Consider the following 19,884-nt stretch of genomic DNA (forward strand, 5'->3'; position numbering starts at 1 on the left):
AATTTACAGGAAGTAATATGATCTTGGTCTTATTATAATGTGTTGGTGGAGTACAATATTACAATATATTTTAATGTGGGGAATGGCCAAGACTAGGGTCGGCCTAATATTTGACCTGTAGTTTGAGTCAGGGCATTACCATGTTCCCCAGATTTGTCTGTTTATAAATAACCGTACACTATCAGAGTTCAGCATTTTACTTTCCCCCAAAAGTATGAATTTTTGCTTTAATTGAAAAATGTGTTAATGTGTGTTACTATCTTAAATGTGGCCTAACCCGATGGTTGTATTACCACTTTGCAGTACAGCGTCTTCAAACGAGAGTTTATTGTTAAAGCCATGATGCAGCATCACTTATCACAATTAATACCAATAATGAAAGATGAGTGATATATTTTCCCTCTGTAAGTATGGCTGCTTGGGATCTGTCTGTGACAGTGGAGGAGCTTGGCCCAGAGGCCACACCCTTCAAAGTTAGCGTGACCTCAGACCTGCACATTGGTGGTGTCGTACTCAGAATTGTGGAGAAGACACGTGAGTTCCCTACCAACGTACACTTCAACGTCCATCTTGGGACTATATTTAAGATACAGTATATTTTTTGATTGTATATGAGTATCTATTTTGTAACTTCTCAGGGTTGTTGATATCTTAATCGTGGGGTGTAGTAAGTTATTATAGACACGTCTCCACAATATCTGTAAATCAGAACATGAATATTGATTTCAAAACAAGATTCAAAGTATCTACGAGACACACCATAGATGTGTTAATATAAATCACCGACAGACTCCTCTGTCCACCCCAGAGATAAAGAAGGACTGGTCAGACCATGCCCTGTGGTGGGAGCAGAAGCAGCAGTGGCTGCTCCAACTATCCTGGACCCTTGAGAAGTATGAGATCCATGCCGATGCTCGCCTGAGGCTCACCCCCCAGCACAAGCCCCTGAGACTGGGCCTACCCAACGGGACCACTCTGAGGCTTCAGGCCTGCTTCTCTCATCCAGTCTTCCAAACTGTTATTGGGGTCTGTCGTCTGCTGAGTAAGTACATGTATGAGAAGTTCCTACCTAAATAAAAGTAAGAAGTTATTGTTGCAGATATTATTGTAATTGGAACACATAAAAGCGGAGCATTATCTACAGTAACAAACATAACACAACATCAGGTACAATAACTAAATTCCCCTGTTACACTTGGGCGCATCAATTAAGATTACATGGGTGCTATCCTATGGAACCGCTGGTGGAAATTAAGGACAGAAACAACACAATAGAATAGGGGCTACATTAAGTTCTCAGCAGAGAGGTTACGCTCAAAGTAGTCGAGGAATGGCTGCCAGACCTTATAAAACTAACTTTTGAGTGGAGCCACGGGTGAAATATTTTAGCTTTGAGATGGCCCATAACATTCCATAACCCAGTGAGCTTGTGATGGCTGGGTATCGGACTTCCAATTAAAAACAATAAGGCATAAAAATGGTGGTAAAATCAATGATGTATATAAACCCTGGATTGCTGATGCTATGTATTGGCCAATTAGTTACATATAAAACAATAAAACATTCTGGTAAATGTTTTTATACACTGAACACAAATATAAAGGCAACGTGTAACAATTTAAAAGACTTTACTGAGTTACAGTTCATATAAGGAAATCAGTCCATTAAAATAAATTCAATAGGCACTAATCTACTGTGTGGATTTCACATTTCTGGGAATACAGATATGCATCAAATAGTCACAGATACCTTTAAAAAAAATGGCTTCAATGGCTTTGTGAAGTTGCTGGATATTGGTGGGAACAGGAACACGCTGTCATATACATCTATCCAGAGCATCCCATACATGATCAATGGATAACATGTCTGAGAAAGCAGGCCATGAAAAAACTGGGCCGTTTTCATCTTCCAGGAATTGTGCACAGATTCTCATGACATGGGGCTGTGCATTATCATGCTGAAACGTGAGGTGATGGCGGCAGATGAATGACACGACAATGGGCCTCGGGATCTCGTCAAGGTATCTCTGTGCATTCAAATTGCCATTGATAAAATGTAATTGTGTTTGTCTGTAGCTTATGCCTGCCCATATCATAACCCCACCTCCACCATGGGGCACTCTGTTTACAATGTTGACATCAGCAAACCGCACGCCCACATGACACCATCTGTCCGGTACAGTTGAAACCGGGATTCTTACTTGAAGAGCACACTTCTCCACCATGCCAGTGGCCATCGTAGGTGAGCATTTGTTCACTGAAGTTGGTTACATTGCCGAACTTCGGTCAGGTCAAGACCCTGGGTAGGATGACGAGCACGCAGATGAGCATCCCTGAGATGGTTTATGACAGTTTGTGCAGAAATTCTTTGGTTGTGCAAACCCACAGTTTCATCAGCTGTCCGGGTGATTGGTCTCAGACCATCCCACACGTGAAGAAGTCGCATGTGGAGGTGCTGGGCTGGCGTGGTTACACGTGGTCTGCGGTTGTGAGGCCGGTTGGACGTACTGCCAAATTTGCTGTTTAATCAGCTTCTTGATATGCCACTCCTGTCAGATGAATGGCTTGTCTTGGCAAAGGAAAAATACTCATTAACCGGAATGTAAACAAATTTGTTCACAAAATCCAAGCAAAATAGGGTTTTTGAGCATATGGAACATTTCTGATATCTTTTATTTCAGCACATTAAACATGGGACCAACACTTTACATGTTGCGTTTATATTTTTAGCTCACATAATATAATTTGTAAGTTTTTTCATGTATTGTGCCTAGATGGAGGCGCGGTGGCTTCAAACCAGCGCTGTCAGCGCTGTCTGTCAGATATCTAGTGCATATATAAAACATTGGGTAAAATAGACACAATAAAAATGAACATTCTTCCACATGTTTTTTTATTTTATTTAACCAGGTAGGCCAGTTGAGAACAAGTTCTCATTTACAACTGCGACCTGGCCAAGATGAAGCAAAGCAGTGCAATTAAAAACAACAACACAGAGTTTCACATAAACAAACGTACAGTCAATAACACAATGGAAAAATCTATGTACAGTGTGTGCAAATGTAGAAGAGTAGGGAGGTAAGGCAACAAATAGACCATAGAGGCTAAATAATTACAATTTAGTATTAACACTGGAGTGATAGATGTGCAGATGATGATGTGCAAGTAGAGATTCTGGGGTGCAAAAGAGCAAGAGGATAAATAGCAATATGGGGATGAGGTAGTTGGATGGGCTATTTACAGATTGGCTGTGTACAGGTGCAGTGATCGGTAAGCTGCTCTGACAGCTGATGCTTAAAGTTAGAGAGGGAGATATAAGACTCCAGCTTCAGTGATTTTTGCAATTTGTTCCAGTCATTGGCAGCAGAAAACTGTAAGGAAAGGCAGCCAAAGTAAGTGTTGGCTTTGGGGATGACCAGTGAAATATACCTGCTGGAGCGCGTGCTACAGGCTGGTGTTGCTATGGTGACCAGTGAGGTGCGGGGCTTTACCTAGCAAAGACTTATAGATGACCTGGAGCCAGTGGGTTTGTCGACGAATATGTAGTGAGGGCCAGCCAACGAGACCATACAGGTCGCAGTGGTGGGTAGTATATGGTGCTTTGGTGACAAAACGGATGTCACTGTTATAGACTACATCCAGTGTTGGAGGCTATTTTGTAAATGACATCACTGAAGTCAAGGATCGGTAGGATAGTCAGTTTTACGAGGGTATGTTTGGCAGCATGAGTGAAGGAGGCTTTGCTGTGAAATAGGAAGCTCGTTCTAGATTTAATTTTGGATTGGAGATACTTAATGTGAGTCTGGAAGGAGAGTTTACAGTCTTACCAGATACCTAGGTATTTGTAGTTGTCCACATATTCTAAGTCAGAACCGTCCAGAGTAGTGTTGCTAGTGCGGGCAGCAATCGGTTGAAGAGCATGTATTTAGTTTTACTAGCATTTAAAAGCAGTTGGAGGCCACGGAAGGAGTGTTGTATGGCATTGAAGCTTTGTTAACAGTGTCCAAAGAAGGGCCAGATGTATACAGAATGGTGTCGTCTGCGTAGAGTTGGATCAGAGAATCACCAACAGCAAGAGCGACATCATTGATATATACAGAGAAAAGAGTCAGCCTGAGAATTGAACCCTGTGGCACCCCATAGAGACTGCAAGAGGTCCAGACAACAGACCCTCCGATTTGACACACTGAACTCTATCTGAGATGTAGTTGGTGAACCAGGCGAGGCAGTCATTTGAAAAGCCAAGGCTATTGAGTCTGTGATTGAGTCTGTGATAGAATACGGTGATTGACAGAGTCGAAAGCCTTGGCCAGGTCGCTGAAAACGGCTGCACAGTACTGTCTTTTATCGATGGCGGTTACGATATCATTTAGGACCTTGAGCGTGGCTGAGGTGCACCAATGACCAGCTCGGAAACCAGATTGCATAGTGGAGAATGTACGGTGGGATTCGAAATGGTCGGTGATCTGTTTGTTAACTTGGCTTTCGAAGATTTTAGAAAGGCAGGGCAGGATGAATATAGGTCTATAACAGTTTGGGTCTAGAGTGTCTCCCCTTTGAAGAGGGGGATGACCGCGGCAGCTTTCCAATCTTTGGGGATCTCAGACGTTACGAGAGGTTGAACAGGCTAGTAATAACGGTTGCAACAATTTTGGTGGATCATTTTAGAACGAGAGAGTCCAGATTGTCTAGCCCAGCTATAACATACCTCCTCAGTGTAATCCCTCTCTCCTTTTCGGGAGAATGGTTCAAGAAGTTCATTACTTTTTTCAGGAAGTTTCTCTGGAGAGAGAAACAAACCCCGTTGAGTCAGCCAATCAAAATGATAAATGGACAGAAATAGAGGTGGCCTGGGCCTTCCTGATATTCAGAAAAACGATTTGGTATTTAATGCAAGGTACCCTCTTAAATGGGCTTATAACAACGATCCCACTCCTTGGGAGGTCATAAAACAAGAGGTCTTTGACATTAACATATGTTCGTTGTCTCTTCGGGCCCTGTGGTACAATCCAAAATACTGGGAAGGGATAAAGAATCCCATTTTAAAATGTTCCTGTGAGATTGCTTCCAATTTGCACACAACTTTGAGCTTTGTTGGAAGCATTCATCCCAAGCCCCTCTTTGGTAAAATGGGGGTGTATTGAATAATGGAAAACCTTGTGGTAAATAGAGAATGGGAAGCTAAATGTATTTCCATGGTCTCTGATTTGTTTGATGACAACAATATGGGATCATTTGAACAAATCAGAAATGAATAAAATTTTCCCAATAAAGACTTCCTACTCTACTTACAAATAAGGTCACATTTTTCTAAACATGTGGGAAAGAAGATCTCCAAAGTATACTGAATTAGAAAACTGAAATGTTTAAGTACAGTAGACACTTAGCCAGTCAACTTTATAAACTCCTTACTAACTCCAGATCTTGTGTATGCCACGTGTAGAATTGTGCTGGGGCAAGGATTTAGGTGTCCACCTTTCTTCTGAAACATGGGAACGTATCTTGGAAAAAATGATGTTTTGAAAATTGTATCCATTTCAAATGTCTGTATAGAGAGTATATCTGACCACTAGGAAATTGAAACTCAGCAACCTTCTGTGTCTGACAAATGTTGGCACTGTAGTGGGGGCAATGGACAATTTACACACATGGTCTGGAAATGCCCTAAATTAATTCGATATTGGTCCTAAGAATTGAAATAAGTTTTAGTCATTACCGGTATACAGTGCATTTGGAAAGTATTCAGATCCCTTGACTCTTTCCACATTTTGTTACGTTTACAGTTTTATCCCCTTGATGATTACAAAGCGGAAAAAGGTTTTCAGAAATTTTTGCCAATATATTAAAAATAAAAAACAGAAATACCTCATTTACATAAGTATTCAGACCCTTTACTCAGTACTTTGTTGAAGCACCTTTGGCAGCGATTACAGCCTTGAGTCTTATACGGTATGACGCTACAAGCTTGGCACAACGGTATTTGGGGAGTTACTCCCATTCTTCTCTGCAGACTATGGAATAAGGCTGAAACGTAACAAAATGTGGAAAAAGTCAAGGGGTCTGAATATTTTCCAAAATGCACTGTATCTGGAAACAATCTGGCATGTATACTCCTGCTAAAGTGTAGACAATGAAATACTTTAAACTGTAGTAACACATGTCTAATGCAGATAGAGGATGAGTGTATCCTGTCAATTGCAGAATGCCAGGTGATATCAGAAATCTCACCTCCAATGAATGCTTTACATGGTCAAGAGTGGGGCATATCATATTCTGAATAATGTCTTACACCATAGAAAGACTGTATGTCCCTTTACATACGGATCCAGGTTCAAACATTCATCAAGCCAGCTGGTGATTGGGAGAGATGGGAAAGAGGGGAAATCTTTTTTGTAAAGTTGCGATTCTGCAGGTACCTGAAGAAGTGCGTCTGGGCTATACCGTGCTCTCTAACTAGAGGTTCATTGTTGCAGGTGTTAATCAGTATCCCCTCACACTGCTTCTTCTCAGACATGCGTCACCCAGAGGAGCTGTCGTTGTTACGGCCAGTGGAGGAGAAGAAAAAGAAGAAAGACACAGAGGAGGAAGTAGTAGTATATGATCTAACAAGCCTTCGGATCTCATCAGGTAGGTCCAGTGGAATTGGTGGTACACTTCAAATTTCAAAATGGATAGGCAACATTAAGTACAATAGCTTTCACTGTACAGTACATACCAAATATCATGTAACATATCCTAACTGCATGTGTAATAACGACAGGTCCAGCTCACACCCTGTCCAATGGCATGCCTGTGCACTTTGCTGACTCACCCCAGACTGAGGCTGTGTATAAGATGTTGTCTGTCAGCCTACCTGCTCCTGAGACTATCACCAAGACGCCCCGTCCCACCAGCCTTGTGGACAAGGCCCAAGTTCACAGCAGGTGAGTGTCTGTGTGTTCACAACACACATAGATATGTTTAGGTATGCGTATGTTACTCTGTGTATTGTTAGTGAAAAATAACGGAGTGTAATTCAATTAATTATACATGTGTTTTATTGTGGACTTTAGATGGCTGGATTCGTCTCGTTCTCTGCTCCAACAGGGAGTGCAGGAGCATGACAGACTGCTGCTACGCTTCAAATACTACTGCTTCCATGACCTGCATCCCAAGGTAGGCCTGCAACATGTTCTCTGAGGGGCTATCGATTATTTCCTTCTTCTACCTCATGGTGGCCATGAATTGTGCTATGTGTAATCGGTCACTTTATCTACCTTGTCTCCGTCTCCAGTATGATGCAGTCCGTCTGACCCAGATGTATGAGCAGGCTCGCTGGGCCATCTTGTTAGAGGATGTTGGCTGCACAGAGGAAGAGATGATGCTCTTTGCTGCCCTTCAGGTAAACAAACAAGAACTGTCCCCAAAGGTTATTCTCTGTCTATGACACATTGCTTCCCTTCTCTTTCACACTGTTATACGTTTGTGTGTGCGCTATCCTCAGCACCACATTGGTAAGGTGTCTCTGTCAGAGCCCCGGCTGATGAAATCATGTCCTGCCATGGATGACCTTGACTCCGCCCTTCAGTGTTTGGAGGTGAAGATGGATGCAGAGGAGTGCAGTGCTGAAGACATGCTGGTTAGTCCCTCTGATTATCCACCATACTGTAGCAGTCTGTAATGTGCAGATGGATGCAGAGGAGTGCAGTGCTGAAGACATGCTGGTTAGTCCCTCTGATTATCCACCATACTGTAGCAGTCTGTAATGTGCAGATGGATGCAGAGGAGTGCAGTGCTGAAGACATGCTGGTTAGTCCCTCTGATTATCCACCATTCTGTAGCAGTCTGTAATGGTGATCAGGGCTGATTAGTAAGGAAGCAAAAAAAGTGACATGGAAAAAGTTGAATTGCAACCGCACATGACACAAAATAGACACAGGGTTTTATCTCTTCACAGGAAACAATGACGGTAGCACCAGAGCTGCATGACTACTTGAACATCTTCAGGTAAGATGGGTTGACAACATACATCACTGCTGGCTGGCTGAACGCCCTCTGACTCACATCCATCTTTCTGCCGGTGACCACCTTTTCCTGCCATGGATTTTAGATTGGATATCGATCACACAAGATATATGAGACTCTGATAGTCTGGATGAGTGTTTGTAGACACACACACACACACACACACACACACACACACACACACACACACACACACACACCACACACCACACACCACACACCACACACACACACACACACTAACCGCAGCTACGGTTTTATTGACATGCTCACTCACACAGACATACAACTGCGTACCCTTTCCAATGTTGCTGAAAAGTCTTAGCATTCTAGTTTGTTTCATCTCACTCTCTCCTAGACCAAAGAGACTGACACTAAAGGGCTATAAGCAGTTCTGGTTCACGTTCAACAACACATCCATCTCCTACTACAAGAGTAAAGAGGAGAGCCTCAAGGAGCCCATTCAGCAGATGAATCTCAAAGGTCAAATGTACTGACATTCACTGTGGTGAAAATGCCCACCCACATGCACATACTCTACATTCAGCATTTTCACATAGAACCACAACCACACAAGTTGACACGAAGATGTGTAGTACATAGAGCATCAGAAAGGACATTCTAGATATAATGACGTTTCTTCACTGGTGACTTTAACAAGCCAAATGAGTCCAAACTGGTCCCATAAGGAAGTGCTATGCTCCCCAGGCTGTGAGGTGGTCCCAGACGTTAGTGTGGCTGGTCAGAAGTTCTGCATCAGACTGCTGATTCCTGGGGCTCAGGGCATGAATGAGGTCTACCTACGCTGTGAGAATGTAAGGAACTCAACTCTCAGCTCACTCTGTTCGAAGCACTTTTCCTATAAGTAAAAAGCTATTTGAATTTGACCACTGGTTTGTGTACATGTATATAACATGTCGCAAAGAATAGACCCAACTGCTATAAGAACAGTTTCCTCTTCAGTGTCACCCTGACCCTACATATAAATGTACTATATCCCACTTTGCTATGCTATGGTTTCTTTCCATCTTTCCATATGTCCATTCCTCCCCCTTCCACTAGGAGCTGCAGTACAGCAGGTGGATGGCAGCTTGCCGTTTAGCCTCCAAGGGGAAGAGTCTAGCAGACAGCTCCTTCTCTAATGAGGTGCAGAATATCCAGTCCTTCCTGGACATGCAGCGAACCACCCCCGGGGTCAAAGCTGCTCAGACTGATGACATCATCAACACACACGGCCTTGTATCCCCACGCTACCACAAAAAGTACAAGTCCAAACAGGTAAGAGTCATGTGATCTGGGCGGAACTCGAATGTATGGCAAGAGAAGCAAACAATAAGATTCAGTCTCCAGTGATTCTAACCATTCCTCTGTTCTGTCAGCTAACTCCCCGCATCCTGGAAGCCTATCAGAATGTGGCCCAGCTCCCTCTAACAGATGCTCTCCTCAGGTTTCTTCAGATCTGGCAGGCTCTACCTGAGTTCGGGGTGTGTTATTTTGTGGTGAGGTGAGTACATGTCTTTTTGTCAAATAGTCAAATCAAATTGTATTTGTCACATGCGCAGAATACAACAGACCTTACAGTGAAATGCTTACTTACAAGCCTTTAACCAACAATGCTTAAAGAAGTTAAGAAGGCCTCCCGGGTGGCGCAGTGGTCTAGGGCACTGCATCGCAGTGCTAACTGCGCCACCAGAGTCTCTGGGTTCGCGCCCAGGCTCTGTCGCAGCCGGCCGCGACCGGGAGGTCCGTGGGGCGACGCACAATTGGCCTAGCGTCGTCCGGGTTAGGGAGGGTTTGGCCGGTAGGGGTATCCTTGTCTCATCGCGCTCCAGCGACTCCTGTGGCGGGCCGGGCGCAGTGCGCGCTAACCAAGGGGGCCAGGTACACGGTGTTTCCTCCGACACATTGGTGCGGCTGGCTTCCGGGTTGGAGGCGTGCTGTGTTAAGAAGCAGTGTGGCTTGGTTAGGTTGTGCTTCGGAGGACGCATGGCTTTCGACCTTCGTCTCTCCCGAGCCTGTACGGGAGTTGTAGCGATAAGATAGTAATTACTAACGATTGGATACCATGAAAATTGGGGAGAAAATGGGATAAAAAAATAAAATAAAAAAATAAAAAGTTAAGAAAAAAATAAGTGTTTTGTAAAAAATAGATAAGTAGAAAATAGAAAATAAAAGTAACAAATAATTAAACAGCAGCAGTAAAATAACAAGCGAGGCTATATACAGGGGGTACCAGTACAGAGTCAATGTGCAGGGGCACCGGTTAGTCGAGGTAATTGAGGTAATATGTACAGGTAGGTAGAGATAAAGTGACCATGCATAGATAATAAACAGAGAGTAGCAGCAGTGTAAAAGAGGGGCCTTGGTAGCCCTTTGATTAGCTGTTCAGGAGTCTTATGGCTTGGGGGTAGACGCGGTTAAGAAGCCTTTTGGACCTAGACTTGGCGCCCCGGTACCGCTTGCTGTGTGGTAGCAAAGAGAACAGTCCATGACTAGGGTGGCTGGAGTCTTTGACAATTTCTAGGGCTTGATATGACACTGCCTGATATAGAGGTCCTGGATGGCAGGAGGCTTGGTTCCAGTGATGTACTGGGCCGTACGCACTACTCTCTGTAGTGCCTTGCGGTCGGAGGCCGAGCAGTTGCCATACCAGGCAGTGATGCAGCCAGTCAGGATGCTCTCGATGGTGCAGCTGTAGAACCTTTTGAGGATCTGAGGACCCATGCCAAATCTTTTCAGTCTCCTGAGGGGGAATAGTTTACAGATATCTGCCCTGTCAACATAGCACTAAATCTGATCTCACTTGAAATTACCCAAATTCGACACATTTCCTGTATAAACACAGGTTTAAGGGATGCCGTAAAGATGAGGTCCTCGGCGTCACCAACAACCGTCTCATCCGCATTGACCTCGGCACCGGAGATGTGGTGAAGACGTGGAGATACAACATCATGAAGCAGTGGAATGTCAACTGGGATATCCAGCAGGTACACGTCTCATTTTTTTACCTAATTATGTTTCTTCATGTATCTGTTACTTGGTCTATATTATATCAAATATGTAATAATAATAATATTTCATTTGTAAAGTGAATTTTCCAGGCTCAATGCGCATAAGGTATAAAACAAAACACACAAAAATGAATGTGCAGGTAGAACATTCCAGAGCTGAGAGGCCACGTGAAGGCCCTGTCACCCATGCTGCACAGATTTGTGGACTGGTGTGACCAGGGCCTGGTTTCCCTATAGCGATGGAATTTAGGCTTACGAGTATTTTAACAATGCAGCTTTCCTCTAACGGCCAAAGATGTAACACGTGTTACCCAAAACACCATGCAGAGAGGACGGTCAGTCGCTACGTGCATCATTAAGGCATGTGTCGATACTGATAGGATCGAAAGAAAAGCAGTGCTGCTCTCAGATCCGCTTTCTCCATTTAAATCTTACCTTAATATTATTCCACAATACTGACGACGGATCAGCTCCTAGAGAGATATTATCACCTATGGCTGCAAATATTGAGGCGGCTTATTCTAATGCTTACCTTATAATAATGCCCTTAATCAAGATTTGGCACATCATTGCCTACGTTAGGCTACATATCATGAAATATATTGAGGCAAAAAGGGTAGTCCTTATCAAAGAGGTGGGGCTTTAGGAGAGACTGAAAGATAGTGATGGACTCATGGAGTGAGGGAGTTCCAGACCCTAGGACAAACCCTGGAGAAGGCCCTGTCGCCGAAGTTCTGGAGCTTCGACCTGGGAATGACAAGGTGGCCTGTTGTGGTGGAACCGAGTGTGTGTGTGGGTTGGTAGGGGAGATGAAGGTCTGAGAGGATCTTGTAATCAATGCGTTGGGAGACAGGGAACCAGTGAAGTTGACGGGAGAACAGGGGTGATGTGCTGCCAGGACTGTGGGTGAGGAGTCGGGCTGCAGGGTTTTGAAGCATTTGAAGCTTATGGAGGGAGCTTGAGTTGATGCCGGAGAGTAGCGAATTGTAGTAGTCAAGACGGGAGGAGATGAATGCATGTATGAGGGTTTCAGGGGCAGGACGGGAGAGGGAGGACCTGACTTTGGCAATGTTGTGGAGGTGGAAGAATGAGGATTTGACAGTCTCTTATGTGGAGGTCAAAGGAGAGGGTGGATGACGCCAAGGTTGCGTGCGTGGAGGGAGGGAGAGACAATGGTGTCATCAATGATGAGGGTGAGGTTGCCAGCTTTGGTGAAAGTGGATTTGGTGCCTGTGAGGAGTTCCATTTTATCACTGTTGAGCTTGAGGAAGTTTTGTTGCATCTATGTTTTTATTGAAGAGCGGCAGGATTCAATGTGGGTTAGAGGTGGGTTGACAAGGACTCCAGAGTGGCACAGTGATCTAAGGCACTGCATCGCAGTGTTGCGGCGTCACTACAGCCTTGGGTTTGATCCCAGGGAGTGTCACAACCGGCCGTGACCAGGAGTCCCATAGGGTGGCGCACAATTGGACCAGCATCGTTCGGGTTAGGGGAGGGTTTGGCCGAGGGGGCTTTACTTGGCTCATTGCGCTCTAGCGACTCCTTGTGGCGAGCCGGGTGCCGGCAGGCTGACTTCGGTCGTCAGTTGAACAGTGTTTCAACTGGGTTAATCAAGTTAACCCGGGTGGCGCATCTATCTAGTTGCCCTTTTCTTGTGGCAACAGGTCACAAATCTTGCTGCTGTGATGGCACACTGTGGAATTTCACCCAGTAGATATGGGAGTTTATCAAAACTTTGTTTTCGAATTCTTTGTGGATCTGTGTGATCTGAGGGAAATATGTGTCTCTAATATGGTCATACATTGGGCAGGAGGTTAGGAAGTGCAGCTCGGTTTCCACCTCATTTTGTGGGCAGTGTGCACATAGCCTGTCTTCTCTTGAGAGCCATGTCTGCCTACGGCGGCCTTTCTCAATAGCAAGGCTATGCTCACTGAGTCTGTACATAGTCAAAGCTTTCCTTAAGTTTGGGTCAGTCACAGTGGTCAGGTATTCTGCCACTGTGTACTCTCTGTTTAGGGCCAAATAGCATTCTAGTTTGCTCTGTTTTTTTGTTAATTCTTTCCAATGTGTCAAGTAATTATGTTTTTGTTTTCTCATGATTTGGTTGGGTCTAATTGTGCTGTTGTCCTGGGGCTCTGTGGGGTGTGTTTGTGTTTGTGAACAGAGCCCTAGAACCAGCTTGCTTAGGGGACTCTTCTCCAGGTTCATCTCTCTGTAGGTGATGGCTTTGTTATGGAAGGTTTGGGAATCGCTTCCTTTTAGGTGGTTGTAGAATTTAACGGCTCTTTTCTGGATTTTGATAATTAGTGGGTATCGGCCTAATTCTGCTCTGCATGCATTATTTGGTGTTCTACGTTGTACACGGAGGATATTTTTGCAGAATTCTGCATGCAGAGTCTCAATTTGGTGTTTGCCCCATTTTGTGAAATCTTGGTTGGTGAGCGGACCCCAGACCTCACAACCATAAAGGGCAATGGGCTCTATGACTGATTCAAGTATTTTTAGCCAGATCCTAATTGGTATGTTGAAATTTATGTTCCTTTTGATGGCATAGAATGCCCTTCTTGCCTTGTCTCTCAGATCGTTCACAGCTTTGTGGAAGTTACCTGTGGTGCTGATGTTTAGGCCGAGGTATGTATAGTTTTTTGTGTGCTCTAGGGCAACGGTGTCTAGATGGAATTTGTGGTCCTGGCGACTGGACCTTTTTTGGAACACCATTATTTTGGTCTTACTGAGATTTACTGTCAGGGCCCAGGTCTGACAGAATCTGTGCAGAAGATCTAGGTGCTGCTGTAGGCCCTCCTTGGTTGGTGACAGAAGCACCAGATCATCAGCAAACAGTAGACATTTGACTTCGGATTCTAGTAGGGTGACACCGGGTGCTGCAGACTGTTCTAGTGCCCGCGCCAATTCGTTGATATATGTGTTGAAGAGGGTGGGGCTTAAGCTGCATCCCTGTCTCACCCCACGACCCTGTGTGAAGAAATGTGTGTGTTTTTTGCCAATTTTAACCACACACTTGTTGTTTGTGTACATGGATTTTATAATGTCGTATGTTTTACCCCCAACACCACTTTCCATCAATTTGTATAGCAGACCCTCATGCCAAATTGAGTCGAAGGCTTTTTTGAAATCAACAAAGCATGAGAAGACTTTGCCTTTGTTTTGGTTTGTTTGGTTGTCAATTAGGGTGTGTAGGGTGAATACATGGTCTGTTGTACGGTAATTTGGTAAAAAGCCAATTTGACATTTGCTCAGTACATTGTGTTCATTGAGGAAATGTACGAGTCTGCTGTTAATGATAATGCAGAGTATTTTACCAAGGTTACTGTTGACGCATATTCCACGGTAGTTATTGGGGTCAAATTTGTCTCCACTTTTGGGGATTGGGGTGATCAGTCCTTGGTTCCAAATATTGGGGAAGATGCCAGAGCTAAGGACGATGTTAAAGAGTTTTAGTATAGCCAATTGGAATTTGTTGTCTGTATATTTGATCATTTCATTAAGGATACCATCAACACCACAGGCCTTTTTGGGTTGGAGGGTTTTTATTTTGTCCTGTAACTCATTCAAGGTAATTGGAGAATCCAGTGGGTTCTGGTTGTTTTTAATAGTTGATTCTAGTATTTGTATTTGATCATGTATATGTTTTTGCTCTTTATTCTTTGTTATAGAGCCAAAAAGATTGGAGAAGTGGTTTACCCATACATCTCCATTTTGGATAGATAATTCTTCGTGTTGTTGTTTGTTTAGTGTTTTCCAATTTTCCCAGAATTGGTTAGAGTCTATGGATTCTTCAATTACATTGAGCTGATTTCTGACATGCTGTTCCTTCTTTTTCCGTAGTGTATTTCTGTATTGTTTTAGTGATTCACCATAGTGAAGGCGTAGACTCAGGTTTTCCGGGTCTCTATGTTTTTGGTTGGACAGGTTTCTCAATTTATTTCTTAGATTTTTGCATTCTTCATCAAACCATTTGTCATTTTTGTTCATTTTCTTCGGTTTTCTATTTGAGATTTTTAGATTTGATAGGGAAGCTGAGAGGTCAAATATACTGTTAAGATTTTCTACTGCCAAGTTTACACCTTCACTATTGCAGTGGAACGTTTTACCCAGGAAGATGTCTAAAAGGGATTGGACTTGCTGTTGCCTAATTGTTTTTTGGTAGGTTTCCAAACTGCATTCCTTCCATCTATAGCATTTCTTAATGTTACTCAGTTCCTTTGGCTTTGATGCCTCATGATTGAGTATTGCTCTGTTCAAGTAGACTGTAATTTTGCTGTGATCTGATAGGGGTGTCAGTGGGCTGACTGTGAACGCTCTGAGAGACTCTGGGTTGAGGTCAGTGATAAAGTAGTCTACGGTGCTACTGCCAAGAGATGAGTTCCAAACTGTTTCTGGAAGCAACGTCAGCACAAGAACTGTTCGTTGGAAACTTCATGAAATGGTGTTCCATGGCTGAGCAGCCGCACACAAGCCTAAGATCACCATGCGCAATGCCAAGCATCGGCTGGAGTGGTGTGAAGCTCGCCGCCATTGGTCTCTAGAGCAGTGGAAACACGTTCTCTGGAGTGATGAATCACGCTTCACCATCTGGCAGTCCGACGGACAAATCTGGGTTTGGCGGCTGCCAGGAGAACGCTACCTGTCCAAATGAATAGTGCCAACTGTAAAGTTTAGTGGAGGAGGAATAATGGTCTGGGGCTGTTTTTCATGATTCGGGCTAGGCCCCTTAGTTCTAGTGAAGAGACACAATAACACTACAGCATATAATGACATTCTAGATGATTCTGTGCTTCCAACTGTGTGGCAACAGTTTCACGAAGGCCCTTTCCTGTTTCAGCATGACAATACTCCCCTGCAGAAAGCGAGGTCCATACAGAAATGGTTTGTCGAGATCAATGTGGAAGAAATTCACTGGCCTTTACAGAGCCATGACCTCAACCCATCGAACACCTTTGGGTTGAATTGGAACGCCAACTGCGAGCCAGGCCTAATCGGCCAACATCAGTGCCCGATCTCACTAATGCTCCCCACAGCAATGTTCCAACATCTAGTGTAAGGCCTTCCCAGAAGAGTGAAGGCTGTAATAGCAGCAAATGGGGGACCAACTCCATATTTTAATGCCCATGATTTTGGAATGAGATTTTCGATGAGCAGGTGTCCACATACTTTTCGTAATGTAGAGTATTTTTGTGTGTCATCTGCATAAATATTAAAGTTTCATCCAAATCTTCGGATTAGTATACCAAGTGCTAGCATGTATATAGAGAACAAGAGTGGCCCCCAGAACAGAGCCCTGTGGAACCCCTTGAGTGACTGTGACAGGGTTGGATTTATAATTACCAAGAGTCACAAATTCTTGTCTGTCAGTCTCTGTGCCAGAGAATCCAAGCAAGTTCTTAAGTCTGCTGATGAGAATCTCATGATTCGGTGTGTCAAATGCTGCTGTCATGCCCAGAAGTAAAAGGATGCTAGTGTCTCCATCATCAGCTGCCATCAACAAGCTATTTGTTACTTTTACCAGGGCTGTCTTTGTTCTCTGCCATGCACAGAAGCCGGGCTGGAAGGGTTCATGCAGATTGTTGGTTGAAAGGTAGTTATGTAGCTGTATTGAGACCACACGTTCAAGGACCTTTGATTGAAATGGCAAGTTGGAAATTGGTATGTAATTGCTTAGGGTGTTGGGGTCCAGTCCAGGTTTTTTCAATGTTAGTATAATGGAGGCAGTTTTCTGACAAGAATGAGGCTGGATTTTATGATTGCTGTTAGAATAGGGACCAAGGGGCAGATAGTTTAACTCATATTTTGGACAATTTCAGAGACAGATGTTGGGGTTGTCAATTAGAATTTGTTTAAACTGCAGCTGTGAGGCTCAGTATGAAGAAGAGGGGCAGGTACTAATCAAGGTGTAGTTTGTACAGTTAGATGTCCTTGATTTTGTATTGGGGAAATTAAAGAAAACTGTTGCATTGCTCAATGGAGGGGGTAAAGGATCTGGGGTTTTAACTAATTTCTTTACAACAAAAAATCTGGGGTTCCACTCACCATTTGCAATGAGATTGGTATGTTATGACTTGTGTTCAGTGTCTCTGTGTATGCAGTCTGATGATATGCCAGGGCCTGGTCCAACTAATTATGACTTAAATGTTTATCTGAAGACCATTAAAGGGATACTTCAGGATTTTGGCAATGAAGCCCTTTATCTACTTCCCAGAGTCACTCGTGGATACCATTTTTATGCTTCTGCGTGCAGTTTGAAGGAAGTTGCTAACTAGCGTAAGCGCAATTGCAAACTAGCGTTAGAACAATGACTGGATATCTATGTTAACTGCTTGCATGGTAGTAGATACCATATACTCCTAGTAATTTTGCTAACACTAGTTAGCATTGGCTCGGAAAACTACCTCTAACTTCCTTCATACTGGATGCAGAGATAAAATTTTTATCCATGAGTTTATATGACTCTGGTGATGTAGAGAAAGGGCTTCATTGCCAAAATCCTCTATTCTTTATTCCAGGTGGCCATCGAGTTCAATGGCAATGTGAACATTGCCTTCAGCTGTGTGACTGCTACCTGCAAGATTGTGCACGAGTACATTGGGGGCTACATCTTTATGGCCACACGCACCAGAGAACAGACAGAGGTGTTGAACCAGGAGCTCTTTTACAAGCTGACTGGTGGCCATGAAGCCCTCTAAATATCCATGAGATGAACACCTGGATCTCTCTTTATGGTTTCATGATACTGTCATAGACAGCTAGCTGGTCTGACTAGCATGGTCTAGCTGGTTATGTTTGTTGTCCAGCATAGTCTAGCTGGTCTGACCAGCATGGTCTAGCTGGTTATGTTTGTTGTCCAGCATAGTCTAGCTGGTCTGACCAGCATGGTCTAGCTGGTTATGCTTGTTGTCCAGCATGGTCTAGCTGGTCTGACCAGCTTGGTCTAGCTGGTCATGCTTGTTGTCCAGCATAGTCTAGCTGGTCTGACCAGCATGGTCTAGCTGGTTATGCTTGTTGTCCAGCATGGTCTAGCTGGTCTGGTCAGCATGGTCTAGCTGGTTATGCTTGTTGTCCAGCATGGTCTAGCTGGTCTGGCCAGCATGGTCTAGCTGGTTATGCTTGTTGTCCAGCATGGTCTAGCTGGTCTGACCAGCATGGTCTAGCTGGTCTGACTAGCATGGTCTAGCTGGTTATGCTTGTTGTCCAGCATAGTCTAGCTGGTCTGACCAGCATGGTCTAGCTGGTCTGACTAGCATGGTCTAGCTGGTTATGCTTGTTGTCCAGCATAGTCTAGCTGGTCTGACCAGCATGGTCTAGCTGGTTATGCTTGTTATCCAGCATGGTCTAGCTGGTCTGACCAGCATGGTCTAGCTTGTTATCCTGGTTTACCAGCATAGTCTAGCTGATTACCCATATGGAAAATAATCATGAAAATCAAATAAGAATATTGTATGGCAGAAGAAGAGTATTTGTACCAATATCTAATAAGTTATCTAGGATCTGGTAAGATTTTGTATGTTTTTTCCTTTTCCTTACAGTGATGTACTTGTATATGTGTTATATGCCTTATATGACATACACTATTGAATACATGATTGTGGTGAATTTCCAACATAGATATGGTATGATATATTTGAGTAAAATATATTAATTATGACTCATCTATGAATATTATAAGGTGTATGCTCTACAAAATAAATGCTTTCCTTATGGGTTTCACATTGTTTTCTTTACAAGTCAACATATAAGAAAGACTGAAAATTACTATAAGAAAAATAAAATATTTGTATATACATTTTCCAGTATGAGTTTCCATAGTTAAAGCTGGGCAACACCTCCTATCCAGGGTTTTAACCAAGCCCAGCTTAGCTTTGATATTTGTCACTGACTACTACCAATGCGCTATTGTGAGAATGATAGTTGAGAGATCACCACTATCTAAATAGATTCACTGCTGCTATCAAAGTCATTCTTTCCCTTCCTCCTCCTCCTGCTTTCCCCCGTCCCCTTCCTCCTCCCCCTGCTTTCCCGTGTCCCCCTTCCTCCCCCTGCTCCTCTTCTTCTCCCCCTCCTGCTTTCCTCCTTCCTCCACCTGCTCCTCCCCCTCCTACTTTCCCCCATCCCACTTCCTCCTCCACCTGCTCCTCCTCCTCTTCTCCCCCTCCTTCCTCCTCCTCTTCTCCCCATCCTGCTTTCCCCCGTCCCCTTCCTCCACCTGCTCCTCTTCCTCTTCTCCCCCTCCTTCCTCCTCGTCCTCTTCTCCCCATCCTGCTTTCCCCCATCCCCTTCCTCCACCTGCTCCTCCTCCTCTCCTCCCCCTCCTTCCCACTCCTGCTCCTCCTCTTCTCCCCCTCCTTCTCCTTTCCCGCCTTTCTTCCTCCTGCTCCTCCTCGCGGCGGACTCGCCATCTTTCTTGAATTAGTGTGTCGTTGCGTGCGCTAGTGACGTCAGACAGTGGCATGCAAGTACTTTGAATGTCCCATATGTGAGACCTTAGAAGGTTAAATTAAAATGTCTCTTGTATGTTTTTTATAGAATACACTTCAAATGTATGTTATATCTAAATGTTACCCACCCATTTACTGTAATTCAGATATTTCAAAAATCTCCTATGAATATTGTAAGTATATTTGCTGCCATATGTATTTCTTACAAGTTCCAGGTAGAACATATAAAATATTGTTAAATTCTTCTATATCTTTTCCATATGGTTATGCTGGTATGTCATTTATTGTCTTAGGTAATTCCTCTTTTAGATGTCTTCAGCTGTGTGACTGCTACCTGCAAGATTGTGCACGTGTACATTGGGAGCTACATCTTTATGGCCACACACACACCAGAGAGCAGACAGAGGTGTTGAACCAGGA

At 43.9% G+C, this 19,884-nt stretch overlaps 1 protein-coding gene across 1 annotated transcript; it reads left to right on the top strand.

Moving 5' to 3' along the window:
• Nucleotides 1-410: 410 nt before the first annotated feature.
• LOC129868929 (fermitin family homolog 3-like) lies at nucleotides 411-17,906 on the top strand. Its single transcript, XM_055943275.1, has 14 exons — nucleotides 411-534; nucleotides 809-1,042; nucleotides 6,510-6,626; nucleotides 6,760-6,922; nucleotides 7,052-7,154; nucleotides 7,273-7,380; nucleotides 7,483-7,617; nucleotides 7,936-7,985; nucleotides 8,362-8,486; nucleotides 8,712-8,818; nucleotides 9,066-9,281; nucleotides 9,383-9,507; nucleotides 10,849-10,990; nucleotides 17,536-17,906. Exons 1-14 carry the CDS (start codon nucleotides 411-413, stop codon nucleotides 17,713-17,715), a joined length of 1,929 nt encoding a protein of 642 aa, XP_055799250.1. The 3' UTR covers nucleotides 17,716-17,906.
• Nucleotides 17,907-19,884: the final 1,978 nt, after the last annotated feature.

The sequence above is a fragment of the Salvelinus fontinalis genome, chromosome 13 (assembly GCF_029448725.1).
Source record: "Salvelinus fontinalis isolate EN_2023a chromosome 13, ASM2944872v1, whole genome shotgun sequence".
Classification (NCBI taxonomy): Eukaryota; Metazoa; Chordata; class Actinopteri; order Salmoniformes; family Salmonidae; genus Salvelinus; species Salvelinus fontinalis.

Coding starts and splice junctions, on each gene's coding strand:
- LOC129868929 (XM_055943275.1), top strand. CDS start 411: ATGGCTGCTTGGGATCTGTCTGTGACAGTGGAGGAGCTTGGCCCAGAG. Junction 7,986..8,361: donor GACTACTTGAACATCTTCAG/GTAAGATGGGTT, acceptor ACTCTCTCCTAG/ACCAAAGAGACTGACACTAA. Junction 8,487..8,711: donor TCAGCAGATGAATCTCAAAG/GTCAAATGTACT, acceptor TATGCTCCCCAG/GCTGTGAGGTGGTCCCAGAC.